The 15,088-nt window shown below is 46.3% G+C and overlaps 1 protein-coding gene across 1 annotated transcript in view; it reads left to right on the forward strand.

The window, feature by feature from the left end:
* LOC142661569 (cell adhesion molecule CEACAM1-like) overlaps positions 1–15,088 on the forward strand; it is a 25,305-nt gene continuing 10,217 nt past the window's right edge. The window contains exons 1-2 of the mRNA XM_075838994.1: positions 1–60; positions 152–457. Coding sequence (XP_075695109.1) covers positions 9–60; positions 152–457 — 358 coding nt within the window. The 5' untranslated portion in view covers positions 1–8. The remainder of the gene's footprint in view (positions 61–151; positions 458–15,088) is intronic.

Genomic DNA, 15,088 nt, shown 5'->3' on the forward strand with positions numbered 1-15,088 from the left:
AGACTGAGATGGAACATTTCCTTATATCGCGGTTGTGTGTTGTGTTATTACTGAGTATAGGTGAGATGATTGTGCTAGAAATCAGACGTATAATGATGTGCGTTACACCAACTTCTGTTACAATGTAATCGTCCTTGTGTATTATTTGCAGGTGATGTGACGGCTGTGATCAACGTGGACGGGATTCTCGGGGGATCTGTGTTATTAAAGGTGAATTCTGCACTCCCAGCAAATACTTTCATACAATGGATTACCAACAATATAGCAGTGGCACAACTTATTCCTCCTTCAGCTCCTCAATGTTTAAATCAACTCTCAGGAAGATGTGAATTATATCAAAATGGATCCCTGAGAATCGACAACGTCGCCTATACTGATGGAGGGAATTATATTCTGAGTGCACAAGTTCTAGGTTCTTCTACCACTAACAGAACAGAGTACAAGCTCAACGTATATGGTAAGTAGCCTTCTCATATTACATGTTATTCTTAGGGTATGTGCACACGTAGTGTTTTCAGCCATTTTTCGGGCCATAAACGTCCCGAAAAACGTCTGAAAAATCGGAAGCAGAACGCCTACAAACATCTGCCCATTGATTTAAATGGGAAATACGGCGTTCTGTTCCAACAGGGCGTTTTTCTACGCCTCATTTTTCAAAAACGACACGTAAAAAGGCGCACGCAAAAAAAAAGTGCATGTTACTTCCTGGGAAGTTTTTGGAGCTGTTTTTCATTGACTCTATAGAACAACAGCTCCAAAAAACGCCACTAAGAACGCGAGTTGCTAAAAAAAACGACTGAAAATTAGGAGCTGTTTTCACTTGAAAAGAGCACCATATTTTCAGCCGTTTTTTGCTAAGCGTGTGAACATACCCTTAGAGCAGGGGTCTCAAACTTGGCTGGGTAAGTGGGTCGCATATAGAAAAAATGGGAAGTTGACGGGCCGCATTACTTTCAAATTTGATACAATACAAAATTATTGTTAATCAATTAGTTATTTGAACTACTATAACACTATATTACTAGAATAATAACACTACATTACTATAATAATAGCGCTAGGTTTAAAATTTGAGATATTTCTCCACGTGCTTATTTCAACAATCCAGCTTTCCAGTTTAAGTTTCGCCAAATGCAGTCCGGCGGCTCAGTTAGCACACATGTCAAGATTGGGCAGCTCCTTTTTAGATAGTGCCGCAGTGCCCTCTGTGGATGGTGCCGCAGTGCCCTCTGTGGATGCTGCCGCTGTGCCCTCTGTGGATAATGCAACACACCCCTAGATAAGGCCACAGTGCCCTCTGTAGATAAGGCCACAGTGCCCTCTGTAGATAAGGCCACAGTGCCCTCTGTAGATAAGGCCACAGTGCCCTCTGTAGATAATGCAACACACCCCTAGATAATGCCAGTGTCCTCTTCAGATACTGTCACACACCCACTTGTAGATAACGCCACAGTGCCCTCTGTAGAGGCTGCCACAGTGCCCTCTGTAGTGGCTGCCACAGTGCCCTCTGTAGTGGCTGCCACAGTGCCCTCTGTAGAGGCTGCCAACGTGCCCTCTGTAGAGGCTGCCAAAGTGCCCTCTGTAGAGGCTGCCACAGTGCCCTCTGTAGAGGCTGCCACAGTGCCCTCTGTATAGGCTGCCAAAGTGCCCTCTGTAGAGGCTGCCCCAGTGCCCTCTGTAGAGGCTGCCCCAGTGCCCTCTGTAGAGGCTACTCCAGTGCCCTCTGTAGAGGCTGCCCCAGTGCCCTCTGTAGAGGCTGCCCCAGTGATGTCAGGGGCTTGCCCAGAGCTGGAGTCCCAGGCAGAGCGCTAGTAGGCACTTCCTGGGACTCCAGCTGTGCTCCTGACATCACTGGGACTCCTGCTCTGGGGAAGCCCCTGACATCATTGTCGATGTATGGACAGCGATGTCAGAGGCTTCTCCAGAGTCCCGGAGCAGAGCCGATAATAGCGCTCTGCCCGGGACTCCGGCTCTGGGGAAGACCCTGACACACTGTCCATATATGGGCAGATATGTCAGGGAATTCCATAGCATGTCGGAGCAGAGCCTATACTAGCGCTCTGCCCGGGACTCCGCTATGGGGAAGACCCTGACACACTGTCCACATATGGGCAGCGATGTCAGGGAATTCCACAGAGTCCCGGAGCAGAGCCTGTACTAGCGCTCTGCTCGGGACTCCGGCTCTGGGGAAGACCCAGACATCGCTGTTCATATGTGGACAGCGATGTCAGGGAATTCCACAGAGTCCCGGAGCAGAGCCGACACCAGCGCTCTGCTCGGGACTCCGGCTCTGGGGAAGACCCAGACATCGCTGTTCATATGTGGACAGCGATGTCAGGGAATTCCACAGAGTCCAGGAGCAGAGCCGACACCAGCGCTCTGCTCCGCTCTGGGCAAGACCCTGACACACTGTCCATATATGGGCAGCGATGTCAGAGAATTCCACAGAGTCCCGGAGCAGAGCCGACACCAGCGCTCTGCTCGGGACTCCGGCTCTGGGGAAGCCCCAGACATCGCTGTTCATATGTGGACAGCGATGTCAGGGAATTCCACAGAGTCCCGGAGCAGAGCCGACACCAGCGCTCTGCTCAGGACTACGGCTCTGGGGAAGCCCCAGACATTGCTGTTCATATGTGGACAGCGATGTCAGGGAATTCCACAAAGTCCAGGAGCAGAGCCGACACCAGTGCTCTGCTCCGCTCTGGGCAAGACCCTGACACACTGTCCATATATGGACAGCGATGTCAGGGAATTCCAGAGTCTCGGAGCAGAGCCGATACTAGCGGCTCTGTGTCCCGCGGGCCGCAGATGACAGCCCCAGGGGCCGCATGCGGTCCGCGGGCCGCGTGCTTGAGACCACTGCCTTAGAGTATAAAACTTAATATATGATGATATGTGTTAAAATCTTAAAATATTTCAAAGATTATATGATAAACATTCACTTGGCCGACATATCTGAGAATCCCGCTGCTCTATTCTATTTGCGGAGAAATTTGAATTAGCGAAATGCTAATTTATGAATGTATTGTTGTATTGGCCATCCAGAAGGAAGTTAAATTGTATAATCAAGAAAGGACAAATTACTTAAGGGAGCAGTCACACGCGGCAGATTTTGTTGCAGAAATTTCTGCGACTAAAAATCAGTTCCATACATCTGAATGTGGTTGTTTCTTCAGCAGGTGCATGGATCTCTGCAAATTAAATTTGGATAAATGGAACTGAATTTCTGCAACAAAATCTGCCGCCTGTGACTGCACCCTTAGGCTATGTTCACACGTGGCGGAATTGCTGTTGAATTCCGCTGCGGACAGTCCGCAGTGGAATTCTGCAGCAGCCGTTTTTTTAATTTCTTTCTATACATTGTTAGGAAAGTTAGTTCAGACGTTGCAGAAAATAACTGCGTAAATCAGGCTGCGGTGCACATTTTTCCCTCTGCAGCAGCTCATTCCATTGCGGAGAAGAAGCGGAATTTCACTGCAGATTTCAGAAATCTGCAAAAACTGAAATCTGTGGCAAGTCCGCTGTTATATCTGCAACGTCTGAATTACCTGTCAACAGGGCCGCCATCAGGGGGTATTAGGGGTACTACTGTAGGGGGCCCAGCCAAACTTAATTGAAAGGGGGGCCCGGCAACTGCCGCGACTTGCCTTTGGTAAAAAAAAACAGGCCCCTGCAATAGGGCCTGTTTTTTTCACCAAAACAATGTCGTGAGCTGCGGGCCCCCCTCTCGTGAAACACCGCCGTGAGCTGCGGGCCCCCCTCTCATCACCGCCGTGAAACACCGCCCGCTTGCGCGCGAACGACCGCAAGCGCGCGCGCCCACGCGCAAACGACCAGGCGCATCTCCGAGAGGGAGGCGGTGCACCCGCAACACAAGATCTAGGGGGAAGGACAGCCACACTGGACAGCGGCGCAGTCTACTTACCTGCTGGCCCGCCTCCGACTCGTCCTCCTCGTCCTCCTCGTCCTCCTCGTCCGCCTCCGACACCGCCTCCTCGTCCTCCTCGTCCGACTCCGCCTCCTCGTCCGACTCCGCCTCCTCCTCCTTCTTCTCCAGAGCGTGGCTGCGTAAGGAGAGGGGGAGGAGTCTAGTTGTTGCGCGGCGGCAGTTCTACGATCCCCGCCATTTTCTGGAGGTGAAGGACGACATCTGGACCGAAGACATCGCCTGAAGAGGACTGGAGTGGCAGCAGCTCTTCTGACACGGTGAGTAAAGTGTCTCAAAGTGCTTATCATGTATGGCCCTGTTCACACAGAGTATTTTGCAGGCCGAAAAAATCTGCCTCAAAATTCCTTAAAGAATTTTGAGGCAGATTTTGACCTGCCCACACTATCTTGCCGCGTTTTTTGCTGCGTTTTTTGCCCGCTGCGATTGAGGACAGCAGACAAAAAACGCAGCGAAAAATGCATTTTCTGCCTCCCATTGATTTCGATGGCAGGTCAGAGGCGGAACCGCGGCAACAAAGGACGTGCTGCTTTTTCTTTTTTTCCGCGACTGGCTCCTATTGATTTCAGATTAAATCAATGGGCGGCGGTTTTGGAAGTTGTTTGGTGCTGATTCTGACGCAGTGTCCGAGTCAATATCAAGGCCCCATAAACTCTGTGAACTGGGCCTTATTGTTAGGGCTTATTCAGACGAACGTGTAATACATCCGTGCAACGCGTGTGATTTTAATGCTCTCGCACGGACTTATGTTACTCTATGGGGCCGTGCAGACTGTCAGTGATTTTCATGCAGCGTGTGTCCGTGTGTCCGCTGCGTAAAACTCACGACATGTCCTATATTTGTGCATTGTTGGCGCATCACGCACCCATTGAAGTCAATGGGTGCGTGAAAATCACGCCCAGCACTTCCGCAGCCGTATAAACTATGAATGAAAACAGAAAAGCACCACGTGCTACAAACATACAAACAGAGTGTCATAATGATGGCGGCTGCGCGAAAATCACGCAGCCGCGCATCATACACTGCTGACACACGGAGCTGTTATGGACCTTTTGCATGCGCAAAACGCCACGTTTTTGCGCACACAAAAAGCACACGCTTGTGTGAATCCGGCCTTAGGATAGGAACACACTAGGCATGAACACTGCGGATTTTATGCAACACATTTTATTGTAGAGAATCCGCAGCGTATTACAGACGCAGCAGAGTGGGTGAGATTAGAACAAATCTCATCCAGACGCTGCAAAAAAAATTGACCTGCAGTGTTGCTTTTTAAGCCGCAGCGTGTCAATTTATGCTGCAGAATCGCTGCTCCTCTGTTGCGGAAATGCTGCGGTTCTGCCGCAAAAATCACACATGAGAAAAAAAAAAGGTACTTTTTTACATTTATAAAAAAGTTTAGACTTGCCCAGGCCGTAGTCCTGGTGACGCGATCCTCTATTCTTAGCGCAGCCCGGCCTCCTGTCATGACGTTTCATACCATGTGACTGCTGCAGCGGTCACATGGTCTACAGCGTCATCCCAGGAGGCGTCATCCCAGGAGGCGTCATCTAAACGTCATCCCAGAAGAGAGAGATGCGTCATCTAAACTACGGCCGGGGCAAGTCTAAACTTTTTTTTCCCTGCAGGATTCCCGCAGCGGACATCACTTTCCGTTGCGGGGTTCACCCGACAGAAACCTCAGACGGAACCCCGGAACGGAAGCGAACGGTGATGTGAACAGGCCCTAACACAAAAGTTTTGTATTTTTTTAAGCTGGTTCACAAAAAAAAATAATTCCAAATTCTACTGGACCAACTGCCTATTTAGAGGCCGGCAGCAGCTCCAGGAGCGACATCATAAGGGACACACTAGGCGGATATGCTGAGTAAAACTACACAGCTTATCCGCCCCGGTAGCCGCAGGGAATTCCGCCAGCAAAACCGCACCAAATAGTGGCGCAGGTTTGGTGAGGCGTGTCCGCTGCGGGAATCCTGCAGGGAAAAAAAAGTTTAGACTTGCCCCGGCCGTAGTTTAGGTGACGCATCTCTCTCTTCTGAACGTAGCCCCGCCTCCTGGGATAACGCTGTAGACCATGTGACCGCTGCAGCAGTCACATGGGATGCAACGTCATGACAGGAGGCCGAGCTGCGCTAAGAATAGAGGATCGCGTCACCAGGACTACGGCCGGGGCAAGTATAAACTTTTTTATAAATTTAAAAAAGTGCCTTTTTTTTTTTTTCTCATGTGTGCTTTTTGCGGCAGAACCGCAGCATTTCCGCAACAGAGGAGCGGCGATTCCACAGAATAAATTGACATGCTGCGGCTTAAAAAGCCAAAAGCCACACTGCAGGTCCATTTTTTTTGCAGCGTGTGGATGAGATTTGTTCTAATCTCACCCACTCTGCTGCGTCTGTAATACGCTGCAGATTCTCTACAATAAAATGTGTTGCATAAAATCCGCAGTGTTCATGCCTAGTGTGTTCCTATCCTAAGGCCGGATTCACACAAGCGTGTGCTTTTTGTGTGCGCAAAAACGTGGCGTTTTGCGCATGCAAAAGGTCCATAACAGCTCCGTGTGTCAGCAGTGTATGATGCGCGGCTGCGTGATTTTCGCGCAGCCGCCATCATTATGACACTCTGTTTGTATGTTTGTAGCACGTGGTGCTTTTCTGTTTTCATTCATAGTTTATACTGCTGCGGAAGTGCTGGGCGTGATTTTCACGCACCCATTGACTTCAATGGGTGCGTGATGCGCCAACAATGCACAAATATAGGACATGTCGTGAGTTTTATGCAGCGGACACACGGACACGCGCTGCATGAAAATCACTGACAGTCTGCACGGCCCCATAGAGTAACACAGGTCCGTGCGAGGCGCGTGAAAATCACGCGCGTTGCACGGATGTATTACACGTTCGTCTGAATAAGCCCTAACAATAAGGCCCAGTTCACAGAGTTTTTGGGCCTTGATATTGACTCGATGAAGAGAAATCTGCCTAGGCACAAAGTCCCAATTTACCAGCCACCAGTCAATTAGTCGATAAATGTCAGTAAAGGCAGTTAAAATATAACTTTTATTAATGTATCAAACAGACAAACGACACTGAAGAGTTAAAATTGTATCAAAAGACTTCCAAAGATTCACAAGGATACAAGACCAGTTCCTGGGAGACCCATTGTCTCTGGAAACGACAATCTGACACAGGGCATCAGTACATATGTCGATGAAATGTTGGCACCCTTTGTTAAAGCCCTACCTTCTTTTCTGAAGGACACCAAGGACACCCTCACCAGACTCCAGGGGATCAATGTCACTGACACTACCTTAATCGCCACTGTTGACGTAGAATCACTTTACACGAACATTAAACATGATTTGGGTTTACAGGCGGTACAGTATTTTCTGAACACTAAGGGAACACAATTTCAGGCACACAACACTTTGATACTTTCACTTCTTAAATTTCTATTAACTCACAATTATTTTTTATTTGATGGTAAATTTTACCACCAGGTAAAAGGCACAGCAATGGGCACAGTTTGTGCACCCACTTATGCAAATTTATTTCTAGGGTGGTGGGAGGATACTTTAATTTTTAATGAAGACTTACTTTTTTTCACGTGTCATATACTATTCTGGGGGAGGTATATTGATGATATACTGATCTTCTGGGATGGTGACACTACACTTTTTCATGATTTCATGGATATACTTAATTGACTGGTGGCTGGGAAATTGGGACTTTGTGCCTAGGCACATTTCTCTTCATTGTTTAATTATCCCTGCCAGCCACTAGGGGGTCTCCTTTTTGCTTTTTCATATTGAATTGGGTTAATCACCCGTATTTTGGACCCCGCGACGTTGTACTCCGGTACTTCAGTCTTTGATATACATCATTAGTTCATTCTGACTATCTTCTAGTTATTTTCAGCATAATCAAAGGTTTTTCTTTCTTTATTATTTCTTGCTTGCTATGGCCGGTTTCCTGTCTAGAGACCTAAATCCTGATGTTCTATCATCAGATGCGGCATTTGTTTTTTCTACTGAAAATATTCCTCTGAATAAGTGTGACGTGCAGTCGGCTTTTAGAGATTTGCAGAAAACTTATAAACAATATGTCCGCTCCTGCTGGGAGATAACCAGGCTAGAAACATACATCCAGCAGAAAATCATTTATAGGGGACTGCGCATAAATATTATTCCAAACTCATACCATAATGATGACACCTTTAGGAAGGGATGGGAGCAGATTTTGAGTGACTGTTCATCCCGTATGTTACATTACTTGCTGGAGTTTGAAAAAAGAGACTTTAGCAAGATAGGTACACAATTGGAGAAAGAAATTGTAGAAATACGTACATTCAGTTCTACTCCTGAATTCGCAGAGTGTGAGTTTAAATTACAAAAAAATATAGAATATCTACAAAAAGAGATAAAGGAAAGAAAACACCGAAAATATATACGTGATCGCAGGGATTTTGACACGGGGCAGGTGTATACCTATCGCTCTCGCACTCCAGCTGCTTCATTCCCTAACCGCACATATAGACCAGGGGATATTTCAGAATCTGACGTATCTGGAACAGACGATTCAAGACCATCTTCTGACGACAACAGGTTGGGAGCAAAACGTAAAACTAGAGGCAATAAATATAATCCGTCGAAGAGAGCACCTGCCGCGTCTCAGAGATTCATTGCACCATGTTCTCGTAGCGGACAACATCCAATTTCTTCTTCCTCTTTTACACCATCAGTCTCCACTCTGGCTCGTCCCTCCTTCACGACAATGACCACAAATATTCCATCAACCCCAAATATCATGGGGACAATTTCAAGTGTAGACGTTCTGGGGAGAAACCCTATATCTACATCGTCCACCAGCTCTTTGATGAGTGGCCCCCTGAATGCTTTTCCTTTTTTAGGGACACACCACACTCCATGGAACCAACCGAAATAACATCTGTTAGTGACACCTTAGATGATTTACAGATTTACAATCTTTCCTCTGTACAGTTAAGTCTCCATCAAGAGTCGCTTTTACGGAGGGGTCTCTCTTATACTCCTACATTTGCCTTTGACGAGTTCTCCTGGGTTAAGGATATTCATCTTTTTGCCAGGAAGCTGGCATTGCACAAATATTTTAAGACCAAGACCTGTGATGAACATCAAATGGACTTTAGTGAACGCAGGACCTTACAGGCCCTTGAGGATTTGTCTGATGAAAATGAACACTGTATCAGTTCAGCCACCGGCCCTTTTTCGTCTCTAAGACCTAGATCAAAGATGACCCCTCCCTTTGCACAATACGCACATATCGACGTCTTTGTCAAACTGGTGAGCTCCGAATTGGGGAAACTTAAAGCCAACAAACATGGCACCAATCATAATTTGAATAAAATGGAACAGGATGCACTAGACACACTGTGCAATAATGATGAAATTATTATAAAATCCTCAGACAAGGGTGGCAACATCGTCGTCATGGATCGTGCTTACTATACATCCATGGTCCACAAACTACTTGATGACAGATCCACATATGTCATCCTGGAAAGGAACCCTACGAATCTCTTTACATCAGAGCTTTGCTCTCTATTGGATGATGCTAAATCTAGACAACTTATTACTCCAGACGAATTTAAATTCCTGTACAATTCCACTCCGACTATTTCAACTTTCTATGCACTTCCAAAGATTCACAAGGATACAAGACCAGTTCCTTGGAGACCCATTGTCTCTGGAAACGACAATCTGACACAGGGCATCAGTACATATGTCGATGAAATGTTGGCACCCTTTGTTAAAGCCCTACCTTCTTTTCTGAAGGACACCAAGGACACCCTCACCAGAATCCAGGGGATCAATGTCACTGACACTACCTTAATCGCCACTGTTGACGTAGAATCACTTTACACGAACATTAAACATGATTTGGGTTTACAGGCGGTACAGTATTTTCTGAACACTAAGGGAACACAATTTCAGGCACACAACACTTTGATACTTTCACTTCTTAAATTTCTATTAACTCACAATTATTTTTTATTTGATGGTAAATTTTACCACCAGGTAAAAGGCACAGCAATGGGCACAGTTTGTGCACCCACTTATGCAAATTTATTTCTAGGGTGGTGGGAGGATACTTTAATTTTTAATGAAGACTTACTTTTTTTCACGTGTGACATGTGAGATCTTTTCATGGGAGCGACTCCAAGGTCCTTCAATTTTGGGGCATTACGCAATTAAAACTTGGACCTAGGGCAGGCAACTTGGACAGGAGACTACTGCAGGAGGAGGCACGATGGATACATAGGCTCAGCTCTCTGAGTCCTAATGGCCTAAATGAGGGGTTCACCTTCATGGCTTTTTTGTAGTTGGCACTGTACCCTCTTCTCTTGTTATCATAAACCTTTATTGCTGAATTAATCTTCTCTGCTGAACATACTTTCCCTTGTGATACCTCTGTCGTTCTGACAGTTATGTGACACACTGATCACCACATATGCAGTCTTGATGTATACTTAGTTATACCTTATTAATGCTTGGTGAGCATGTATATTACCATTGATGTTGTTATCGATCCAACAGACGACTCGCTCTGATCCCTGCTCTCTCTTACTATTTGTTTTTGTCCACCGAACTTGACTATGTAAAATAAATGTATTATGTAAAATAATTATATTATCATGCACTCGTGTATGCTGACTCTGCATGTTGCGCTGTGTGACTGTATTTTGCTCTCCCTGCGGCTAGCATGATGCGTATATTGTACTGAATGCATGCATTTGCTGTCATCCTGTATTGGGGCTCTCTACGGTATCCACTTGTTTGGATTTGTTTATCCCAATTGGGTGCCGTTTTGTACTCCTTATTGGCTGCCCATGCTGTCAATCTCCCCGCATACAGAACTTTCTGAATGACTATCACCCGTTTTGACTGATGTGCGCTTGCGCTCAGCCTCCGTGGTGATTGAATGCCTGATCCCGGTGTTCTATTGGCCTGTTGTCATGCCATTCTCCTTGGCGTGGGGGCTTGTCATTTGCGGCCATCTGATTGGCTTTGAGTAGAATCGTTGCCGTCACACGTCATGCAGACGCAGGCACACGAGTCTATATAGGGAGCTGGTTTTCAAACGCGCGCCCATTAGCCCCATGTTATCCCCTGAGGACGCTGCTTCTGCAGCGAAACATGTCGGGGGGGCTATCGCCATTTTAATACATCACTGACGGTCCAGTTATTGCCTCCATTCGGGGGAACTGTTCCTATGTACGGCAGTCTGCAGCTGCCGAATCAGTCTCTCTCACTGTGTCCAGTGCTGTACTGGATGCATGCACACTGACTCCTGTGTTACATACTGGCCGTCTTTTGATACAATTTTAACTCTTCAGTGTCGTTTGTCTGTTTGATACATTAATAAAAGTTATATTTTAACTGCCTTTACTGACATTTATCGACTAATTGACTGGTGGCTGGGAAATTGGGACTTTGTGCCTAGGCACATTTCTCTTCATTGTTTAATTATCCCTGCCAGCCACTAGGGGGTCTCCTTTTTGCTTTTTCATATTGATATTGACTCGGACACTGCATCAGAATCAGCACCAAACAACTTCCAAAACCGCCTCCCATTGATTTAATCTTAAATCTATGGGAGCCAGTCGCGGAAAAAAGAAAAAGCAGCACATCCTTTCTTGCCGCGGTTCTGCCTCTGACCTCCCATCGAAATCAATGGGAGGCAGAAAATGCATTTTTCCCTGCGTTTTTTGTCTGCTGTCCTCAATCGCCGCGGGCAAAAAACGCGGCAAGATAGTGTGGGCAGGTCAAAATCTGCCTCAAAATTCGGTGCGCGGTTTCAGGCGGTCGCGGGTGCGCATGCGCGAGAGTTTGCGGGTGCGCGCGATCGGTCGCATGGGCGGCAGTGTTTGACGGCCCCCATGACGATCCCCATGCTACCTAGGGCCGCCATCAGGGGGGGTATTATGGGTACTGATGTGAGAGACCCGGCCAAACCTAATTGAAAGGGGGGCCCGCAGCTCACGACATTCTTTTGGTGAAAAAAACGGGCCCCATTGCAGGGGCCTGTTTTTTTTCTACCAAAGGCAAGTCGCGGCAGTTGCCGGGCCCCCCTTTCAATTAGGTTTGGCTGGGCCTCTCACATCAGTACCCATAATACCCCCCCTGATGGCGGCCCTGGGTACCATGATATAGTGCTGGACGGAGTACCGTTAACAGGCAGTGCCACGGTAGGGGGGCCCAGAAAATTTAGCTGTAGGGGGCCCTGAAATTCCTGATGGCGGCCCTGCCTGTGAAATATGCAAATGTTGGTGCAGATTCGTTGCGTAATTGCCCCAAATCTGCACCAACAGATAAACAAGTAACGTTTAGTAAACCTTTATATCAATGCAACACTAGACAGGTGTAATGATTCACACTACTAGTCCATTTGCCATAGCGATACAAAACCACCAAGCCTCATTGAGATGTCCTTTATGCACTGATAGCAAAGGTGCAACACTTTAGAAATTCACAGAGGATCCTAGCAATTATAACAATGGTCTGTAAACCACAGATAAGCAAGCGTCCCAACGCGTTTTGCGCCCCAGTAAATACAGGGGAGCGTCCTCAGGGGTTTAAATTGCTTTGATTATTAAACGATTGCCGGTCAGCACATATTATGCTGTTTATTTTATCAAGGACGTAAAACCAATCAGCGTATAGAACATCATAGTGACGCCCACCAACTAGGCGGCCCCCTGGTAACATACAGTCCAATAGAAGAGATGCATCACGCATCAACGGTCGCTAGGGGAGTTTCAGGCGGTCAGAACATACATCGCTGACAGAGCAATGTAAGAGTGGAATGCTCGCTATGGAAGCTCATAATTAACAAATCGAATAGAGGCAAAAGGGAATAGATTTATGATATGAGAGGTCCCACATCAATATCGCCCCAATAGAGCCAAATAATGATGCAGGAATTTGACAGCATATCCACCTGGGTCCCCGCAGCGAATTCCGGCCACAAACTGCTCCAAACAGTTTTTCAGTTGGAATGTCCGCTGCGGAATGCAGCAGGTAAAAATAAGCCTATACGGGGCGTGGTTTGGCCGAGGATGCTGATGGCCGCGTGAGACAAGAGCTCCGCCAAAGATTCTCATCACTAGCTACTAAAAGCACCTGTCAGCGACAAAAATCACTCCCATGATAGGGATTTCAAAACTCTATATGGGCAGGAAGAGATTCCCTAAGCAGTCGGCTACAAAGTCGGATCAGAACTCATCCATAATGGAAGAAGGTGATTCCAGAGCTCCGGAAGATGGCGACGAGGAGAGGTCACGAAGTCCAGCTCCGTTATCCACAAATAAACCCCCAATGATACTTACCGCAGGTGAGGAAACCGTGCAGGAAAAGGGTACAAGAGCGCGAGAGATATCGGAAGGCATGCAGACACCTCGTACAGGGCTACGAACAGCACAAACGAGGAATACTGTGAAGTACTCCATTACCAAAATGGCGCCAACGTCCCCACGAGGCATACCCGGAAGAGACGATACTATGATGCTGAAACAGCATGCAGCAGTGATCCGGATACCGAGCCCGGAGAGGTCAGGGAATGAACCTAGCTCTCTGTCCTCTAGCCCTGCTAAGCAGAAACCGAAAATGGACGATCACCTCAAGGATTCTGAGGTAAGCCATGATCCTAAATCTCTGAATAATGCTAATGACGCAGCAGACGCTTTTGAAAGTTTCCACACCTCAAACAAAGTGGTCTCAGAAAACATGCTTAAAGAGATGCTGTCAGCTCTCCGAAGCACATTGCACAATGACATATCAAATATTGTACAGCCTTTCCAAAAATCACTGTCTGAAGTAGGAGAAAGAGTCTCGCACATAGAAAACAAGATGGCGACATTTGCCGCTGCACATAATGATCTCGTTGACTCACATAAAGACATAGAAGAGAAAGTTAGTAAAATCCAAGCGAAACTGATAGACTCAGAAGATAGAGACAGACGAAACAACATAAAATTCAGGGGCATCCCGGAATCGGTAGCCGGACTAAATCTGAGAGATTACATTCAAAAATTCATCAAGAGTATCCTACCAGACACTATTGAATATGAACTTAGCATTGATCGTGCACACAGAGTTCCAAAACCTAAAAATCGACCTGATAACATACCGCGTGATGTGCTAGCAAGATTTACTTTTTTCCAAATGAAAGAAAAGTTAATGTACGCGTCACGTATACATCAGCCTTTACCTTCACCATACTCTCATCTTAAAATGTTTCAAGATTTATCAGCTGCCACCTTACAAGCAAGAAGAGAAATGGCACCGCTAACGGAAATATTGAGGAAAAATAATATTCCATACAGATGGGGTTATCCAACGAAAATACTGGTAAATCGCAACGGCACAGTTCATATGGCCAGAACAGTCACTGAAGGACATTCCCTGCTGAAGCTGTGGAATATCTCTACAGAACCACCTATACTGGACTCTCCCAGAAGATCACCGGCAAGAATAGATGGTGAATGGCAAAGAATTGGTCCGACTTAACTTTACACTGGTAATCTAATGCTTTTTTGAAAAATGATGATGATACTGTATTATGTGGTATTACATGTTTCCACTTAAAATTTTCCCCCACATATCGGTTCGTGTAAAGATACCGAATGACTTGAGAGTCATCCTATTCTATGTTATTGTTGTATTGATGTTATGTTTTTGTACCGGAAGTTACCTATATAATGACTGTAATGTATTGCAAACCTGTAAAAGTGTGCGTTCAAAGAAATATCAGACCCCTGTCTTTGCCCTTAAGATCATGCCTGGCCTTATTTCGATAATACCAAAATACCACCCACTCAAAAATGGGAATAAATTTACTATCATTAAACGTTAGGGGTATTAACTCCCCTTTCAAAAGATCCCTCCTTTGGAGAGAAGCTAAAAAGCATGGAAGTGACATAATTTGTCTACAAGAAACACATATCAGTGAGAATAACATTCCTCACCTACAACATAGGGACTACCCTACCTTGATATATTCAAAATACCCTCAAAAAAAGAGAGGGGTACTTATTGCCTTTAAATCATCATTGGCGGTTACAATTCACCACCAATATATAGACCCACAAAGCAGATATATTATTTTG

This window comes from Rhinoderma darwinii, chromosome 10 (genome assembly GCF_050947455.1).
Source record: "Rhinoderma darwinii isolate aRhiDar2 chromosome 10, aRhiDar2.hap1, whole genome shotgun sequence".
NCBI lineage: Eukaryota > Metazoa > Chordata > Amphibia > Anura > Rhinodermatidae > Rhinoderma > Rhinoderma darwinii.